Raw genomic sequence first — 20,520 nt, 5'->3', positions numbered from 1 at the left:
GGGCGGAGCCTGTGCCCGGTCCTGCCGTGAGGGCCGGCGCTCCAACAGGCACCAAGTGTGCTCCAGGCTCTGGAACATGGGTGTGGGCAGCCTGAGGTCCCAGCAGTTGAGAGGCTGAGCACTGGAGTCGGAGGCTGGGGAGGGAGCTGGTGCTGCCTGTTTCCACCTCACCAGAGATGATTCCGGAGCCCCGTCCCCCCTTGGCATTTGGAAACTAACCGAGTTGGTTATGGCTTTAGTACTGACCCAAGGGGCAGGTTAAGACGCAAGCACCTTCAGAACCTTTCCTTCACCCAGAATTATTTGTGTGGAATAAATGAAGCCTTGGCCCATTGCACTGAGCTACAGCTGGGGGGCTGGGGGGGGCAGAAACCAGCCAAGGGCATTGTGCTCAGGGAGCTCCCGTCATCCTGTGCTGGATATGGGGAGGAGGGGTCTGGCTTGAGAAATACCCATGGCCATGTACATCACCGCCAAGCCAAGCAGGAGCTGCCGGAGCAGGCTTAATTCTAGCAGTGCCCAGCTTTGTGAAGCTTGACTGAAAAGGTGGTGTGGAGTCATCTCTTCAGAGCAGTGTCATGAGCGTGTCTTTGCTGGTGGTGTGGGTGCCAGTTGCCCTTCCATCCCTGCTGCTCACAACATGGGGAGGAGGGGACTCGCTTTCAGAGAGGCCCCGCTGCCCTCACACTTGAGAAAGTCTTGTAGGGTCTAGTTTCAAGTGCGCTGGCTTGCACATTGTTTTCCCTGCTAAGTGCAGAATTTGCTGCGTTCTGGTGTTTGGCAACCCAGAAGTGAGTCGCTCTGTGTTATTGTTCTTCTGTATCACAGTGTAGTAATGCCGCTCGTCTCTTGCAGGATCTTCTGACAAGCTTGAAAGTAAGGTGAGGCGACTAGAGCAGACTGGTCACCAAGTCGGCTTCTCTGCGATACAGGGCAGGGATGCGCTCGTAGATGTCTTTGAAGCTTGATGGTAAGAAACACGAGTTGCAAAGAAAGAGTATTCTGGAGGTGAGAAGTTGAATGGAAGCAAAACCTGGTAGAAAGGAATGCCTTGTTTAGCTGACACCTAGTCCAGATTTCACAAGCTAGTGTAGCGGTAGCTCGTGTTCCCACTCGTGCTTAGTGATGGTGCGGGTTGCTTTGACCCGACTGAAAGCCACGTGTAGCCTGTTCTGCCTTCTCCTAGCTTTTCCTGTATGCGTATCCTCCAAGTACCGGTACCTGACAGCTCCTCTCGGTCTGTCTGACAGGTCCGCTTGCACCCAGCCACACGAAATGGGGACGTTTAGCAGCAGCACCTCAGATTATTCTAGAATAGCCTTTGCTTTGAAATGCATTACTTCTTGCTAGAAAGTGGGAAAAGGCCAAGGCCAAACCACCTTCCACTTGACGTATTTCATAAAAATTCATCTCTGTTCTTAGATCAGCCTGTTCTGTCCAAGGCTTATTGCATTCCTGAAGGGCAATCTCCTTGGTTCCTTCCTCTCTGCCTTCCCAAGGGGAATTCACTTAGTAGGGTGGAGGGATTCCCCTTTCTGCTTGGTAGAGACGGTGTCATAGCTGGCACTTGTGGTAGCATCTTGCATTTGGGAAGAGCAAGCGAGGAACACTTGTTCCCTGTGGGGAGGCCAGTAGCAAGGTTTCTAGTTGTTGTGGACCCTTGCAGAGTAATATCGCTCCTGAGCCATCCTGAGATAGCTGTCGTGGGTCAACATGCTTTCCCTTTGCTCTATGTGGTTCTCTGTGCTTGAAGCGTAGTCCTGCCCGCAGTTATATTTAAATGGGGATGTTTTTATGGATGCTATTTCTGTAAAAGTCCTGATAGTTTATAAGTCTGTAAATACTGATACCTGTATGGAGATTTCTATTGTCTAGCTATAAAGACTTTTCTATTTAGCCCGAAGGGGGATGTCTCTGTATCAGATACCGCCCAAGAGTCTGACCAGTTCATTGAGTTACTGGGTGCCCTCCCCAACAGGGTGAAAGCAAGTTTAGCTGAATGTGGTTTCTTCTTCCTCCCCAGGGAGAGAAAGGTGGGGGGAGGAACTTGAGCTGAACATGGCCAGCTTTCCCCAGGAGGAACTCTCCTGTGTCTTCTGATGTGCCTGCCAGCCCTGTGCTTTCTAGAACTGTTTTACTTGCCCCCGTGTGGCCTCAGATGGCTTCAGATGGGAAGACCTAGCCTTTAAACTCTGCCTTTGTTTCTGTTGCCTGTCTGCAATGGCTTTAGTGTGCCCTAGGCTTGCTGTGCTTTGGTTCTCTAGAAGCGATGGAAGGCAAGGGTTGCTGTCTTCAGCAGCTCCCCGGGTGTCCTAGGAGCAAGTATAGTGCTCTGCAAACGCTTTTGTAGAGCTCTTAACATGAGCAGTTGCTGGTGATGAATTTGGGGAATACTGGAGTGACATGAGAGATGGCTGGGGATTCGTAGACTGGGGTAGGCCGGGGGGGTCCTCCCACTGCGATGTGGTCTGATTTCCTGCTCAGAGCAGGTCCAGTCGGATCATGTTGCTCCGTGCTGCGTGCAGTCCTGTTTGGGGTATCTCCAAGGAGGGAGATTGAGCATCGTCTCTGGCAACTTGTTCCAGTGCTTGGGCACCCTCGTGGTGAGCACCTTTCCTTGTCTTGAGTCAGAATCCCACCCAGAAACACCCTCACACCCCCCCTGCCCACACATCCCTGCCCCGGGTAGCATCTTTTCTAGCTTTTCCCCTGTCCTTTGCCAGTAAGTTGCCTTCCTGTTGAGCAGTGGCTTGTGTTTCCCTTAGGCTTCCTTCTGCTTCCAGAAGCCCTTCCTGTTGTCCTTCCTCTCTTCCTGGTTTGTCTCCAGCTAAGCTGTGGCTTTCCACAGTCCATCCCTGCATGCTTGCGCAGTGTCTCTCTGTTCGTCCTGGGTATCCCATCTCTGCCTGCGCCTTGGGTGTTCTTCCTTTTTGGTGTTTGAGCTGGGTCAGGAGTTTCCTGTCTGTCAGTGCTGGCCTTCTGCTACTTGTGACCAACTCTGTGTCTTGGCATGGGCCCTTCTGGTGTCTGGGGAGGTGGGGGCTGTTGTCCTTGAAGTTCAACCCGTTGCCCTGCTCCCCTTTGCCCTCCAGGCCAGTCTCCTGTTGGCTCCTGCCTGGAAGCTCTTCAGGAAGCAGCAGTTTGCTCTGCTGAAGTCCAGCATTGTGATTCTGCTGGTTTGCTCACTTCTCTCTGGTTTTTAAATTCTACAACCGAATGGTGGCTGCAGCCCAGCGTGCCCTTGAACTTTGCATCCTTGATCAGTTTTTTCCATGTCTGTGGACAAGGAGTCCAGCGGAGGGTGGAGACGGGTGCCCCATCATTCTGCTTTCACACACGGGGTGTGAGATGATGTTGCTCCATGCTGCTGTCCCCTGGACACCTCCTCACTGCCCCCGGCACCCTGCCTGCAGAGTCTGAGAAGCCTGTGCTGGTGTATGTGGTTGCAGTTCCTCCCTGGGTTAGCCAGCCTGTTACAAATCTGTAATATAAAAACTCATCTACACAGTGTATGTAGGTGAGCAGGCACTTCTTTATTGCAGCGCTGGACGCCCAGGGGATCACTCCACCTAGTGTGCATGCTTAGTTTCTCTGCTACAAAAGTTGTATACAATCAAAGTATACATAGTCATTATATTTCCAAGAAACAGTTAACATATTCATACAGTTTCCGAGAACTCATTGGTATATGTAAATGCTCGTGACGCATGCGCCTTCAGGTACACAGGTGGTCGTCTAAGGTCCTCTGGTGGTCGTCCGTAGTCTTCCTCATGGTGTCCTCTAGTTGAACCCCATCTTTGCGCATGCTCAGGTTGGTTGCAAAATTCCATTCTTGGAATCTTCTTAAGTTTTCCCCGGTTTACTGACCAAGCCTACAACTTATCATTCTCTTGACAGGCAAATTCTACCTATTCGCAATGCTACATTGTTCAACAGTTAGTTTATGATTGAATCACAGATAAATCATACCTGGTTACCTTCATACAGAATACATAATTTAATTTTTTAGTAATCGCTCTCTGGATTATACTATTCTATCAATATCCATACTTAAATTAATCCATGGTTATTTCTATTAATATTTATTGATTGGCATTCTTGATATCCGAATCAAGATGGGAAAGGTAAGGAATTTTCCAAGCAGCATCACTGGTGCATATCAGGTCACATTGTCACAGGACTCAAAGAAGACTTTTCTATTCGATTCTTCATCGTTCCATCTCGTTACTATTAGTTCCTTAGAACAGAATAGCAACTCCCTGGTGAGGTTCCTATGGTTATTGTTTCTAACTTAAGAATCCTAACTTATGCCTTTGTATTTTATTATTTTATTTATTAATCAAATTTAAACTTTCTATCAATATCAGGAGAACAACGATAGGGTGGCATAACTTATTTAGGATGCCTGTAGCAGTAGGTGACCACCCGAAAAGAGTGTCCCACCATTTATGTTCCGCATCCTTTTCCACCCTCCCTAAAACACGGTGTATTTCTTCTACACTGTGATGAACAGTTATTAAAGTTCTTTGTCTATTTTCCTTGACCTTTTTCAAAATTTTGATTAAATCCTGGTGTTGTAGCAATTGTTTCACTAAAGTGAGATTCAATCTAATGGGTGTAGGCAGCAGTTCCTGAATTAATGTATAATTAGATTGCAAGAGCTGGTGAGGTGTGACTGGAGTCAAATAAGAAAAAAAATCACCTCTTGTGATTTCAGTGAAATTACAAACACAAAAATCTGACTGATTCCTAGTATCTATAACTACATCATCTACGGATATAAAATCACAAGCTGTTCTCAAACATACACAGCCCTTACCAATATATATATAAGCACTGTTTCAGGGTTTTCGTCAGGGAGAGTCTCAAAATGACAAACATCTTGTTCAGTATCTAAACAGATATCCTGACCTCTGATTGCATTACCTTCACAGATGAAGCCTTGTTGTTCTCGTACAACAACCCTTGTTGTTCAAAATCTACAGTTTGTCATTTCTGTCCTATTTTCTGGGCCCATACTTGATGCTCAAATGGATAGAGTATGGTTCCATTGTGATTCAATCCTAATGCCATAACAGGGTAAGTCGAATATATTGAAGCATTGTGTATAGTTCATACAGAAGTTGTGGCTGTACTTGTGATGGGATCGCAGGTAAAGTTTACCAAATTCCACCAGGACTGGAGTTTTTTCTCTAAATTAGTGGCACTATCCCAAATTATTTTCCGAACTTCAGTGGGGAGAGTGCCTTCTTCACCCTCTCTTATGATTGAAGCAGCTACTGATTGCGCCCACAGTTGAGCCTGGATAGAACTGGGAGCCAAAGATAGGTTATCTTGGACCACACCGAGTCCATCTTCAATCATTTCCTGGTCGTCTCCATTCACCTTTTCCCATTTTGGTAATATGTTTGACAACAGCCACTGATTAGTTTCTAAAGCCAATAGGGAAGATTGCAAAGGCTGTTGCAATTTAGCCAGTTCACTAGTTGTAGTAGCCAGTTTGTCTCCCGATGTATTTTGCTAATTTGCCTTTTTAATGTCTGATTCATTCTTTTTGTTTTTCCACTTGATTGAGGCCTCCAGAGGGTACGTAAATTTCAGGTAATTCCCAGAACTTTGCTAAGATTTTGTACTACATCTGCAACAAAATGCGGGCCTCTATCAGAAGATATTCCAATAGGTGCTCCAAATCTTGGAATTATTTTTTGTAACAACCATTTAATGATTTTCTTTGCTTGATTGGTCTGACAAGGAAAAGCTTGAGGCCATCCTGTAAAAGTATGAATCCCCACCAGAATGTATCGATACCCTTTTTGTCTGGGTAATTCTGAAAAATCAATTTGCCAATAATCTCCAAGTTGTACTCCCGATTTCAATAGTTCCCATTGGAACTCTTCTCTTTACCACCAGATTGTTTCGCAAACAAATCTCACACTTGGCAGAAATCATTTTAGCCATTTCTAACATTCTTACAGACCCCACATATCTCTTCAAAAAGGTGACTAATGCTTCTGGACCCCAATGGCACTCTTTATGTTTTGTTTGTAATATTCCTCTCTTCGGAAGTGGGGGAATTACTACCTGTCCCTGAACTGTGACCCACCATCCTGCTAAATTCCTTTTTGCATCTAATAACTTCCCTAGTTTCTCATCTTCCGAGTATTGAGGTTTCTCTTTTGGTAATGTAATGTTCTTTGTAGGAATTAATGCCATTTGTAAGGCATTCCTTTTTGCTATTCCTTTAGCTGTTCTATCAGCTAATTGTTCCCTATAGCTTCTTTCATATTTCCTGATTGATGTGCTTTACAGTGCATGATTGCCACTTTGATCGGTCTCTGGACTGCTTGTAACAATTCCAGTATTTCTTCTTTGTATTTGATGTTTGCCCCTTTGAGAGGATAATAGTCCTCTTTCTTTCCATAATATCCCATGGACACGTACTACACCAAAAGCATCCTTTGAGTCAGTCCAAATATTTACTCTCTTTCCTTCGCTCAGTTCTAACGCCTTCGTCAAGGCTATCAGCTCTGCCTTTTGCGCTGAGGTATTGCTGGGCAAAGCATATGCTAGCAGAGACTCTCTTGCCTGCTCAGTCAAGGAAGCCCTGTCCCTGGGCCAGCAGTCCTTATTCCTTGTGCTCCTCAAAGAAGGGTCCTGTGGTCATAGGAGCCAAAGTCCTGACTGTGCCACCAGCCCGATGGTGCTAAGCAGCAGGATGTGTTTGCTCCTACTTGAGCCTTCCTGAGGACAGCCCTGCCAGGGTGACGGGCTCTTCCCCCTGGATGTTGTGGGGATGAGGGCCTGATGAGCTTCATCAGCCTCCCTGGAGCAGCATGGCCCTGAGCACCCAGTGAGCTGCAGCCACTTGAGACTTCAGGTCAGGGTGGCAGAAGGATGCCTCTCCCTAGCTGCAGGAGGAGGGCTCTGATAACTGACAGCCCCCTTGCAGCCTTGCCTTGCCTCACCCTTCTGCCTGTGCTCTACAAAGAGGGCATCACCTGTGTAGGGGCAGGAGCCCCCCCCTTCCCCTGCCTCTCTGGGTCTGTTGTGCAGATGAGCAGTGCATGTTCTAAGTACAGAGACGTCTCTACTCCATAAACAGCCTCTATTCCCCATACAGGCAGAGCGCCCCATACTTACTACCGGTGTGCACGAAGTGTTTGCTCTGCAAAGAGAAAAGCCTCACCTCCCCTGTTTGTGTGCTTCTGTAGGCAGAGCGTGCCTGATGTACAGAGACGCTCCCCCTCCACCCCCAGCCTCCCCAGATTTCCTATGCGGGTGGGTGGGCAAGCCCTGCCTCACCTGGCCCGTCTCTGCTCCGTAACCGGCATACGGTCTGTGTCCTGACAGGGCAGTGGAGTGCGGTGCTCTCCATGTGTATTCTCCGTACAGCCATTTTTACAGTCTGTCTGGTGAGAGAAAGCTATTGCCCCACCTCACCCTTCTGTTGGTTTCTGTCCTCTATACAGCCAGCGTACACTGTATAAGCAGACCAAAAAGCCCTGCCTTGGCAGTATCTAGTCTATGACAAGACATGCTTTGCCTGCATACAGTCTATCTACAGACAAAATGCAGTCTGTATCTGGAGAGAAAAGCCTCCCTGTTTCTTTTCTGATAGGCAGAGTATAGCCTGATAGACACTGCATACTGAGCAAGCAAGCCTGGCTTTGCCTGTCCATGCGTAGTGGTGAGGAAGACAGTATGTAGTCTGTATAGCAACAGAAAAGCTTCCCCTTGTTGCAGGTATGTTGCGTGTACGCAGATGGTTGGTATTCGATGTCGAGGTAGGTGAGGCACTGCTTTTCTATGTACGTGTATTACAGTTAGCCCATATGGTCTCTGTGCGGACAGAAAAGCCTCTCATCACCTTGTGTGCGTATATTCCATGTATGCGTAAAGTATGTGTATCCATGTGCATGTGTTCCAAGTCAGGACAGCATACGCTCCACACACAGAGAGAAATGCCCTTCCTCCGTTGGCCTTGAAAATGGCTGTGTTCCATGTAGAGACAGTATTGACTCCACATAAAGACATCAACATTCATACTGGACATAAAGCGTAGCTTCCCCTCACCTGTCTGTCTGCTTTGTGCAGTCCGTATGCAACTGACACACTGTACGTCTATTCCGCACGTTCTATGTGTGTGTTCTGTGCAGAGAGTGCATCTACGGAGAGAAAAACATGGTTGTGCTTCCTGTGTCTGTATACTTTTTTTTCTGTGTAGATACTCTGTCTTCTGAATAGAGAGAGGAAAAAAGCCTCAGTGAGATGAGGTCAGCTGAGGCTTCTCTTCCTGCAGATAGTGTATCATGTCTGTGGATGTTCTGTATAGACTGGGCGGGGGGTGTGTGGGTATCTATGTTGACGAAAGACATGTATTTGGATGTATCTCTCTGTGTCTCTCCGTATATATTCTGTTTATACTTGCTGCATGTTTTCTGTGTGTATTCTATGCGTATGAAGGTACCTAGATGGTGTCCTAGCTGTGTGTATTTTACATGCAGGCAGAAGTTGCCTCGCTTGGGCAATGCAGGACTTGTTCCGTACGTAGAATATATGCAATGTACAGACAATGTAAACGAAATGAAGCAAGCTTCAGCTAAGCAAGGTGAGGCTATTTTGTTTCCCTGTAAAACACATCCTGTCTTGTTTATGCCCCGTTCACAGATGCAAAACCCTCAGCCAGACTCTTCTGAGTGTAGGCAGGTAACATACTGTCAAGTTCTAGTCAAGCTATAGATGGAAAGCAGGGACATAGTCCAAACCCTTTTGTCCATCCGCGGAGGCTCTGCTGTCTGCATGTCTTCTAGCTTCAGCCTGGGGAGCTCGGCTGAGCTGGTGAACAGCGAGGGCGAGGTGAGAGTGACCAGAGGAGCAGAGAGGTGTCTCCCAGGTGAACTGGGAGCTCTGCAGGTGGTCATTTGAAGGGGCTGAGGGGAATGTTTTGGGGGCCACCTTGTATCTCAGCGAGAAAGGGCTGCCTGTGGGTTGCGGGTTTCCTCAAAGGCAGAGAAGTGGGTTGTGCCCCTGTGGAGGTGCCACCTGTGAAGGGTGAAAGCTCTCTAGGAAGCATGAAGAGCAGTTGGCCACAGAATGGACTAATCCCTGTGCAGTAAATAGCAGGGGTCTGGGAAGAGGTGTGGCATTTGTGTCCCCATCAGGTGCAGTCTGGCTCTGCGCAGGCAGCCTTTCCGTTGTGGAAATGTGTAGCGTGGCTCTCTGGCACAGCAAAAGGAGGGAGAAATGAGGAATTCCCAGGAACCCCTAGGAGATGAAGAATTGGGATGCATTCAAGGACTTTGAGAGGACTTGCTAGGAATGACTGTCTTTAGGAGATTGGCAGGAACATTGTAGAGTTGTTGGCTAGGAATTTCCGAAAGGGAATAAAAATAGCTATTCCACTGCTGTTTTCTAGGATTGCCCCCAATCTAGGGTTGCCCACACTAGTTTTGAAGCGTGGGAGGAGCACATCACCATATGGCTCTGGAGGAGTGCTTTACTGCACCGTGGGGCTCTTCTCGCAGTCCTGCACTGTGTGGCTTTTTTGGAGCTTTCTGTCGGGGGCTTTTTGGGAGCGCTCCATCACTTGGGTGTTTTGGAGCTCTGCACCCCAGGGCTTTTTTGGAATGCTTCACCATTTTGGTTTTTTGGAAGCCCTTTATGGTTTCACTATTTTCTGGAATGCTACAGGACCCGGCATTTCTGGAGTGCATCACCGCGCCACCCCAGAGGAGTGCTTCACCATTTGTTTTTTCTGGGAGTCTGTCACTGTTTGGCTTTTTGGGAGCCCTCTTTGCGGGACTTTTTTGGTTTGCTTCACCAGTTGGATATTTTGGAGCGCTTAACCCCGGTGCTTTTTAAGAGTGCTCCATCGCGGGCTTTTTCAGGGTCCTCCCTCGTAGTGGTGTTTGGAGCTCTCCACCCTGGGGCTTTTTGGGAGCAGTCCAACCCGGTGTTTTTTTGGAGCTCTGCACCCTGTGGCTTGTTTAGAGGGCTTCACCATTTTGTATTTTGGGAACCCTTTACAGTTTTGCTATTATATGCAATAGGACGAGACCTGGCATTTTTTGGAGTGCTTCACTGCGCCGTCCTGGAGGACTGCATCACCATTTGGTTTTTTGGGCGTCCTTCACAGTTTGGGGCTTTTTGGAGTCCTTCACAATTTGGGGGTTTTTTGGGGGGAGCCCTGCACACTGGGGCTTTTTTCAAGGGCTTCACCATTTTATTTGTTTTGGGGGGGAGCCCTTTACAGTTTTGCTATTTTTTGAAATTTTCCCAAACCCGGGATTTTTGGAGTGCTTCACCTCCCTGCGCTGCCCCGGAGGAGTGCATCCCCATTTGGTGTTTTGGGAGCTGTTCACCATTTGGTATTCTTTTGGGGAGTCCTGCACCCTCTGTGTGTCTGGGGGCTCTGCACCCTGGGGCTTGTTTGGAGTGCTTCAGAGTTTTGTTTTTTGGCGGCCTTTTGCGGTTTTGGTATTTTTTGGAATATTGCAAAACCCAAGATTTCTGAAGGCCTTCACAACGCGGCCCTGGAGGAGTGCCTCACCATTTGGTTTTTCAGAGCCATTCCCAGTTAGTATTTTCTGGAGGAGTCTTGCAGCGTTTGGTGTTCTTTTGGAGGGAGTAGTGTACCATTTTAAGGTTATTTTGGGGGAAATTCTGCACAGTTTGGTGGGTTTTTTGGGAGTCCTGCAACCTGGGGCTTTTTTGGAGCTCTCCAAGCCGGTCCTTTTTGGAGCTCTGCCCCCTGAGGCTTGTTTGGAGGACTTGACCATTTTGGGTTTTGGAGCCTTCTATGGTTTTGCTATGTTTTGGAATATTACAAAACCCGGGATGTTTGGAGTGCCTCACCGCGCCACCCGGCAGGAGTGCCTGACGATTTGTTTTTTGGGAATCATTCACTTATCTTTCTGGGGGAGTCCTGCAGCGTTTGGTGTTTTTCTGGGGGACTCCTGCACCCTTTGGGGGCAGTTTCTGAACTGTTTGGTGTATTTTGTGGAGTCCTGCACCCTGGGTCTGTTTTGAAGCTCTCCAACCCGGTACTTTTTTGGGACTCTGCACCATGGGGCTTGTTTGAAGGGTTCACTGTTTTGTTTTCTGGAGCCCTTTAGGGCTTTGCTGGTCTTTGGAACATTACAAAAGCCGGGATTTCTGGAGTGCCTCAGCCTGCTGCCCCGCAGGAGTGCCTCACCATTTTGGGTTTTGGGAGCTGGTCACCGTTACCTTTTTGGGGGATTCCTGCATCTTTTTTTTGGTGGGACTCCTGCAGTGTTTGGTATTGTTTTGGGAGCACTCCACCCGGGTGGGTTTTCGGAGCTCTTCACCCTTGGGCATTGTGGAATTATTGCTGGAGGTGACTTAGAAATTATATCTGTATTTGCATTTTTAGGAAAGGTACAGCACTGAAGAAACTTTTGGGGTGGAGTGTGGTGGTCATGCAAGAGTTCCATCCCGCAGAAGTTCCCGAGGCAACCTTAGGTGTTGGCAATGCCAGGGGAGCTTGGTGTGCTGACTCTAAGAGAAACTGTACAGAGGGTGGAGCAGAGTAGAGACAGCGCGGCCCGGCTCTGTGATAAGACAGGAACTGGAAGGTGCTATGGAACAACGAGATGGAGACTCCCCCTGATAACTAGGATAGGTACCTGGTCAAAGACAATGCTATTGTACAAAGAGACAATAACCTATTTAGTGCGTGTAATGGTGTGTAGCGGAGTGCCTGGGAATGGGCCGACAGTCTCTCACCTTTTGACAAAATACTCATTATAATCTCATTGTAATACTAAAAACCACACCTCCATCCCAAAGCTACCCACCTCCAAGGTGCGACCACCCCTCACTGAGCCTGCGCTCTGAATTTTTCTTGGTCTCTACCTTTAAAAGCAAAGCGAGAAACTTTTACACCAATTACAACAAAGACAAATATGACTAGAGTCACTCAAGCTCCACCTGTAAAGTAAGAATAGTATAAAAGCTTAAGAGAGGAGGGATGTTAGGGAAGATACCATTGCAGACCTGCTCTAACATCTGGGATCAGTCGACGGGCTGAACCTCTCTTCCCCCCCAGAGGGATGCCTTTGAGTAAGATTTGGACACTTGGCTATACCAAGTGTGTGTCCCCCCCGGGAGATTTGGCAACCTCTGTAGAGTTGTTTTGTGATTTAATGCGCTTGTAGCCAGCTATAATTCTCATATTAACACTTGGCTATCCCACGTGTTTCCCCGGGAGATTGATAGAGTTGTTTTGTGATCTAGCGCGCTTGTAGCCAGGCTGTATAACTCATATTCATACTATTTGTACCACCTTTGTGGGCAGTAGTTCTATCACCGGCAATCCAAAAGAACTTGTGTATCTGTCACTTCAATAAACTACACTATTTGTTAACCTAGCCGTAAGAGTTCTCACTGAACGCAGTTAAATTCCTTAAGGGTGGCCGTGCTAGTTCATGCAACGTGGCTAGACTGAAAGTGTATGGAGTTACAAGCGCATCCGTAATCGTTAAGATTATCTATCTATCTATCTGTATATGAGTGTGTGTGTATATATATATGTTTATATAGAACACGACCGGACTTGTAATACAGGAAATGGGTATCACTCAGAATCTAAGCCTAGCCGCTCCCAGCCCCTCTGATATCTGAGGACAAGCTGGAACGCACGGGGGTTTATTTTCTGCCAAATTGCTCAGTCCTTTTAACGTGACAGGCATGTTTTCAGTAGTTCACCATTTTGTTTTTTTGGAGCCCTTTATGGCTTTGCTATTTTTGGGAATATTACAAAACGGGGGATTCTTGGAGTGCTTCACTGTTCCACCCCAGAGGAGGGCAAACCGTTTATTTTTTGTTTTCCTGGTAAGTCTTGCACCATGTAGGGTTTTTTGGGGGGGGACTCCTGCACCATTTGCGTGTTTTTCTGGGGAGTCCTGCATCATTTGGGTTTTTTGGGAGTCTCCAACCCGGCACTTTTTTTGAGCTCTGCACCCTGGGGCTTGTTTGGAGGGCTTCACCATTTTGTGTTTTGGAGGCCTTCATGGTTTTGCTATTCTTTGGAATATTACAAAACACGGGATTTTTTTGAGGCCTTCACGCCACTGCTCCGGGGGAGTGCATCACCATTTGGATTTTTGGGAGCCGTTCACCACTAATTTTTTGGGGGGGAGTCCTGCACCTTTGGGTGTTTTTTTAGGGGGGAGTCCTGCACCGTTGGGTGTTTCTTTGGGGAATCATGCAGTGTTTGGTGTAGTTTTGGAAGGATTACTGCACTGTTTGGAGTTTTTTTTGGGAGAGATTCTGCAGTGTTTGTTGGGTTTTTTTAGGACTACTGCACCCTGGGGCTTTTTAGAAGCTCTGCAGCCTGGTACTTACTTGGAACTCAGCACCCTGGGGCTTGTTGGAGGGCTTCACCATTCTGTTGTTTGGAGCCCTTTATGGCTTTGCTATTTTCTGGAATATTACAAAACCCGGGATCCTTGGAGTGCTTCACTGTGCTGCCCCGGAGGAGTGCAAACCGTTTAGGGTTTTTTTTTTTTCCGGTGAGTCTTGCACCATTTCGATTTTTTGGGAGGGACTCCTGCAACATTTGGGGTTCTTTTCAGGGAGTCCTGCATCATTTGGGGTGTTTGGGAGTCTCCAACCCGGCACTTTTTTTGAGCTCTGCACCCTGGGGCTTGTTTGGAGGGCTTCACCATTTTGTGTTTTGGAGGCCTTTATGGTTTTGCTATTCTTTGGAATATTACAAAACGCGGGATTTTTTGAGGCCTTCCTGTCACTGCTCCGGGGGAGTGCATCACCATTTGGATTTTTGGGAGCCGTTCACCACTAATTTTTTGGGGGGGAGTCCTGCACCTTTGGGTGTTTTTTTAGGGGGGAGTCCTGCACCGTTGGGTGTTTCTTTGGGGAATCATGCAGTGTTTGGTGTAGTTTTGGAAGGATTACTGCACTGTTTGGAGTTTTTTTTGGGAGAGATTCTGCAGTGTTTGTTGGGTTTTTTTAGGACTACTGCACCCTGGGGCTTTTTAGAAGCTCTGCAGCCTGGTACTTACTTGGAACTCAGCACCCTGGGGCTTGTTGGAGGGCTTCACCATTCTGTTGTTTGGAGCCCTTTATGGCTTTGCTATTTTCTGGAATATTACAAAACCCGGGATCCTTGGAGTGCTTCACTGTGCTGCCCCGGAGGAGTGCAAACCGTTTAGGGTTTTTTTTTTTTCCGGTGAGTCTTGCACCATTTCGATTTTTTGGGAGGGACTCCTGCAACATTTGGGGTTCTTTTCAGGGAGTCCTGCATCATTTGGGGTGTTTGGGAGTCTCCAACCCGGCACTTTTTTTGAGCTCTGCACCCTGGGGCTTGTTTGGAGGGCTTCACCATTTTGTGTTTTGGAGGCCTTTATGGTTTTGCTATGTTTTGGAATATTACAAAACGCGGGATTTTTTGAGGCCTTCCTGTCACTGCTCCGGGGGAGTGCATCACCATTTGGATTTTTGGGAGCCGTTCACCATTAATTTTTTGGGGGGAGTCCTGCACCGTTAGGTGGTTTTTTGCGGGAGTCCTGCACTGTTGGGTGTTTTTTGGGGGGAGTCCTGCACCGTTTGGTGGTGTTTTGGAAGGCGTCCCTGCACCATTTGGGTTTTTTTGGGGGGAGGTTCTGCAGTGTGTGTTTGGTATTTTCCGGAGTCCGGCATCCTGGGCCTTGTTTGGAGCTCTGCAGCCTGGTACTTTTTTGGAAATTAGCACCCTGGGGCTTGCTGGAGGGCTTCACGATCTTTAATATGACTAGTACCAGGTGCATTTGTTATGAAGTATCATTTTATTAGTAGTAATATTATTTATCATTTATACATCTCTTTCCAATAACACAAGCCCAGCAACGCCTTTTAGATGTCCTGTTTTCAGAGGTTAAAGCCATCACTAAATGACCTCAACTTACCAATTTACACTCCTGCCAGTCAGTTCACTGTCTCAAGGAAAAGAACAAATCCACATAATGTACCTCATTCCATTGGCCTTCCCTCCTACAGGACAACATCAATTGCAAAATAGTATTATAATTTAAAGTCCCATTAGTTGGCCATTTCTCTTGATTTTCTAAAACATACAAAGGCCACCAATTATTACAATACTCAATCCTTTGACTTTTACGCAAATCATCATGCAACTCATTCCAATGTGTCAATAAAGCTCCCAAGGGTGACGTCTTTGGTATCTTCCCATCAATGGCTAAACTCCCTGCACTCTTACTCTTAAACAATTTTGTTAATGCCATTATGTTTATTATTCTTATATCATTATATTATCAAAGACCAAATTAGCAAATGCAAATGCCAATTGTCTCAAACACACAAATGTCCAACCCAGCAATAGCTTTCGCTTATGACTTGCGGGCAGATGCCTAGGCTTCCAATGCAAACGGGTACCCTCAAAGCCCCAACCCTGCGAAGCTTTCGCTGCGCCTTACGGGCAGGCTATCCAAAGAAATTCCAAAGAAGTAGTGCCTTACCCTTTTCCAGGGTGTTGTGAGGAGCTCGTATGGGTCAAGAGCAATGGTCCTTGCCGAGAATCCCTCGGTGCCGGCTGGAGTCTGATCGGCACTCGATCCCTTCCAGTCTCACTCACAAGGTCCCATCTGGGTCGCCAAAACTCTTCCCCTAAGTCGGCAAACCCAAGAACTTTCTAAGACTGAATTTGAAGTTTAGAAAGCAGGCACTTCTTTATTGCAGCGCTGGACGCACAGGGAATCACTCCGCTTAGTGGGCGTGCCGAGTTACTCCGCTACAAAAGTTATATACAATCAAAGTATATTTGATTCATTGTATTTCCAAGAAACAATTAGCACATCCATTCGATTTCCGAGAACTCATTAACATATGTAAATGTCCATAACGCATGTGCCTTCAGGTACACTGGTGGTCGCCCAAAGCCCTCTGGTGGTCATCCATAGACTCCCTCATTGTGTCCGCTAGTTGAACCCAATCTTTGCGCATGCTCAGCTTAGTTGCAAAATTCCATTCCCCTTTAATCTTGGAACCTCCAGAAGAATTTCTCGGTTTACTAACCAGGCCTACAACTTACCCTTCTCTTGACAGGAATATCCTCCTTATCGACAAAGCTACATTGTTTAATCATTAGTTCATAATCAAATCATAGATAAAGTGTACCTAGTTACCATTACACAAATTATTTCTCACAAAATATAGCACGGTTTTTTAACTTTCGTGGATTAGTCTCTTGATTATACAATTCGATCAATATCCATACCCAAGATAATCAATGGTTGTTTCTCTTAATATCTATTGATTGGCGTTCTTGATATTCCAATCAAGATGGGAAGGGTAAAGGGATTTCCAAGCAGCATCACTGGGTGCGTACCAGGTCCCCATAGTTACGGGACTCAAACGAAACTTCTCTATTCGATTCTTCATTGTTCCATCTCGTTATGATTAGTTTCTTAATACAAAGCAGTGACTCCCTGGTGAGGTTCCTATGGTTACGAGTCTCAAGACACACCAATATTCTAACATTCTATTTCTACTTACAACTAAATGCAGTGATTTTACAACAGCCCACCTGAAACTGAAGTCCAGTTCTGGACCCGTTCTGTGCAGGGTTATAGGATGAGTCATTTTCTTGTAGGTGAAGTGGATCCAGATGTGTATCTTGTGTCACCTAACTGTTCAGGGCACAGATTTCTTGTAAATCTCAGCTACTCAGGTCACCTTCTCTGTCAGTGCTGGAATAAGAATTTTAAGTGAGATGGATTGATATCTGCGTGCTGGTGGATTCTTCTTTGGGAGATCGCAAATGGCCTTCAGCTTTAGGGTCCAATTTAACCATGACTCCAAATGAGAAATAGAAATACCTTTTTTATTTCCGCCCCCTTGACCAGCTGCAAGGCTTTGAAGTGAATTGGCCCCTGTATTCCTTGTAATCAGAGTAATGCCTGGGGCTCTGCTGGTGGGGTATGTGGGTGTTGAGAGCTCAGCTGTGCCTGTGATTGCTGCTGCTGCTGTGGTTCCTGGATTCACACATGGATGAAATCTGAACACAGTCTCTGTTAACAGCTGTTCTCAATCTGTAGGGAAATCAAATGCTGAGACTGAACTACTTAACCTGAACCCGCTTTTTCTTGCAGGGAAGATGCTGCATGAGATGAAAAGCCTTGTCCTCGCGGAGCCAAAGTGTTGGCTGGATGTTATCTCTGTTTGGAGAAAGCTTCATGGGCGTGAGGGGAAAAAAGACAATGTCTCTCAAGAAAACCCATTGCTTCTCAAGAGCAAATCAGAAGAAGAGACAAATATTGCAAGCGACAGGCAGAAACCCAAACAAGTGAGAGAGACCGTGTCTGAGCAACGTCAGGCGGAAGCTGGAGAGAGGTGTGTGGTACTAGAGAGGCAGAGATCACGTTCCTGCCACCCTCTTCCTCGCGTGCAGACTCTCACCGGACTTTGCCTTTATTTTCTTCAGACTAGGCAGCCCCCAGCGCTTCAGGCCCGGGGGTGGCTGTGGGGCCACCGGCCCTGCAGCAGAGATGCTCGCCTGTGGGGGGGAGCTGCTGGCTCCCAGTGTTGTCCCAGCAGTTGGGTTCTTTACCCGGTGTGCAAGAGGCCGATACACACACAGAGTCGAGTTTATTTCATGTTTGCGCAGAGATGGGTGCTAGGTGGTAACTCCACAAGGCTAGCACCCCTCGGTAAACACACGGTTCAGCATTTCTACGTTCCCAGCAACAGTTACCAGTACTTTTTACAGTTGAGCTTAGTTGCCCTCTTTCCCATTGCCTCTTAGGTGCCTCGTCTTCACTTGAAGTCACAGGATCCTCTCTTTTTCCTGCGCATATCCTGTGAGGAAGGGGCTTTTTTCTTTCCTGAGTTGTGGTTATCATTAGGGGTGAGGATCGTGACATTACAGCCCCAACGATTATACTCTCGATACATCCCAAAACGATCCAAACTACTACAATCAGTATTAGAAACACAATCAGAGTTTGAACTAAGCTCTGTAACCAACCCATTAAGGAGAACCCCATCCCGTGAAGTATTTTATTTAACCATCTCACTTTCCCTACTGTTCCTCATTAAAGCAATTGGTAAAGCATCCACCCATGGAAGTCGAGTTTCTCGGCATAATTTTGAGATGTGCCTTTTAAGAGTCTGGTTCATTTTATTCTTTCCTTTCCCACTAGGCTGTGGCCTCCATGGGGTATGTAAATCCCATTAAAATTGGAGGAATTTTGACGCTCCCTGGACCACCTCTGAAACGAAATGAGGCCCATTGTCAGAAGATAGCGCTTCAGGAATCCCACATCGAGGGATTATTTCCTTTAATAGAATGCTTTAACAAGCTCTCTAGCCCGATTGGTGTGGCAAGGGAAAGCATTGGGCCATTCTGAAAATGTATCTACTAACACTAGTAGCTATTTCTATTGTCTATATTTTGGTAACTCAGAGAAATCTAGTGCTGACAGAGGCCACCCAAGAAGAACTTAATCCTCTCTCCTCCGCTGCAGGGTGACAGCGGTGGTCCTCTCACCTGCAAAGATAACAACGCTGACTACTTCTGGCTTGTTGGAGTGACCAGCTGGAGGAAAGGCTGTGCGAGAGCAAGACAGCCCAGAGTCTACACCTGCGCTCAGCACTTTTACGACTGGATCCTGCTACAGATGGGACTGTGCCCAGCAGGAAGGGGCACTCCAACATCACGGCCAAGCCCAATACCAACGCAGTCGGGCAGGTTTAGCTCCTGCCCATTTCCACTCCAGAGGCTGGTGGAGTTCTTCACTTGGGTGCAGGAGCTCCTGCAGGTCCTGAGAGGAAGAAAGGCTTGAGCAGCATGCTGAGAAGGATCCAGTGCAGGCTGCAGCATAGCAGCACTGGATCCTTCTCCGGCAACGGCTGCTCATCCAAAGGCAGCGCGTGCTTTGCCTGGCGAGTCACCCTCCCACCGCTGGGTCCCCACCGCTGCTGGGGCTCATCTCCCCTTCCCCACCTGCAGCTCCTTGCCCAGTGCCCCCCTTGCCCCAGAGGCCTGCGACTCTGCCCACAAAGCCCATCCAGTGCTCATGGCAGCCCACAGGTCCACAGCCCAAGCCTGGAGCATGTGCGTTCCACACGTGCAGGGTCACTGTGCAGAGATGAGAGCGAGCCCTACCTTACAGGCCCACGACCCCCTCCCACACAAGCTCCTGTAGGCCCCGGCACCTGAGCGGGGCCTTTCTGTGCCGCAGAGCACAGCTCTGGCAGGTGCTGTGAGAGAGAAGGAGCCAGCCGTAGTGCTGACGGAGGCCACCCAACAACACCTTTGTCCTCTCTCCTCTGCTGCAGGGGGACAGTGGTCCTCTCGTCTGCGAAGATAACAAGGCAGACTACCTCTGGCTGGTTGGAGTCACCAGCTGGGGGACAGGCTGTTCCAGGGGAAGCCCCCGCACCTGGATCATCAGCATCCAGGATCCCTGGAAAACAGGCACAGGGCATATATGCGGAGGGTCCCTCCTCAGCCCACAGTGGGTCCTCGCGGCGGCCCACTGCTTCATTGAGGCCAGATGAGGACCAGGGAAAGGGGATATCCCCGCAGCACTAGCAGGTGCCCCGTGCAAGGCACCATGTCCTACTTCCATCCCGTTCCCTTCCAGCACGGCCCGTGCCTGGCACTCCAGGGCCGAGCTGACACACTGCTCAGGAGGAGGCTGGGCCTGTGCCACTGCTTCCTAGCAGCCTCCAAGTGCACGCAAGTGCTAAAAATGACAGTTCTTCCAATAAAATTGCCAATTTTCATAGCTAACCATGCTTCAGTCCGATTCAGTCTCCTGGGCAAGGCAAGGACGTCCACGCCCAGCGCCAGCAAAACGAGGCTGCAGGCAGTCAAGTAGGGCACAAAGGGAAAGAGCCACTCAAAAGGGCTGAAACCGGGCCTGGTCAGAGAGGAGGGTTCTCAGAGCCAGCGTGAGATGGAGAAGACTGGCACACTGTGGCTAGAACGAGGAGAGGAAAAAAATGATGGGACATGCAGACGACTTTGGGGGTGTGCATTAAGGCACACAAGCTGCCGACTAGGGCCTGGCGTAAGCCTTAGCTCACTGAACGGCCTGTGCGAAACTCCTGAGCATGACAAGAGAAATTGCTGACCGTAGTGAACAGACTGAGCAGCTGACAGGAGTTACAGTGCCATGAGGAAGAGCCAGATTTCACGGGTAGTTGAGGGGGATTGGTGTGAGAGGTGGCCCCACTTCACAGATAACTGAAGGGAGAGTTGGGCTCATTTTGGGGAGAGGAATCTGGCAGGGCCAGCAGTACCCAGGAAACCCCATCAGTAATGCCGTGGAAGTCCAAGGTGACCTAGCTAAGAGCACCTGCAACACCAAATCCATTCACAGATGTAGCAAACCTGGGAGCAAGGGGGGAAAAAGAAGCAAGGGGCTAGGTCCCTTGTTTGGGAGGAGACAAGGGCAGAGAAAGAGGCGTTGAGGAAGATGAGGGGGATGTATAAGCACGGAAAATGGCGGGAAGGGGGTGGGGGTGGGGAATCAAGGA

At 48.1% G+C, this 20,520-nt stretch overlaps 1 protein-coding gene across 1 annotated transcript; it reads left to right on the top strand.

Moving 5' to 3' along the window:
• Positions 1-858: 858 nt before the first annotated feature.
• Positions 859-19,771, top strand: LOC132321725 (THUMP domain-containing protein 2-like). The gene is made up of 3 exons (XM_059835170.1): positions 859-970; positions 17,127-17,367; positions 18,501-19,771. The coding sequence occupies exons 1-3, from the start codon at positions 952-954 to the stop codon at positions 18,565-18,567; spliced, it is 327 nt and encodes a 108-aa protein (XP_059691153.1). The 5' UTR covers positions 859-951; the 3' UTR covers positions 18,568-19,771.
• Positions 19,772-20,520: the final 749 nt, after the last annotated feature.

Source organism: Gavia stellata, unplaced genomic scaffold (genome assembly GCF_030936135.1).
Source record: "Gavia stellata isolate bGavSte3 unplaced genomic scaffold, bGavSte3.hap2 HAP2_SCAFFOLD_44, whole genome shotgun sequence".
Lineage (NCBI taxonomy): Eukaryota > Metazoa > Chordata > Aves > Gaviiformes > Gaviidae > Gavia > Gavia stellata.
Note: the sequence above shows the minus strand (reverse complement) of the source record. Positions and strands in the feature narration are given on the sequence as shown.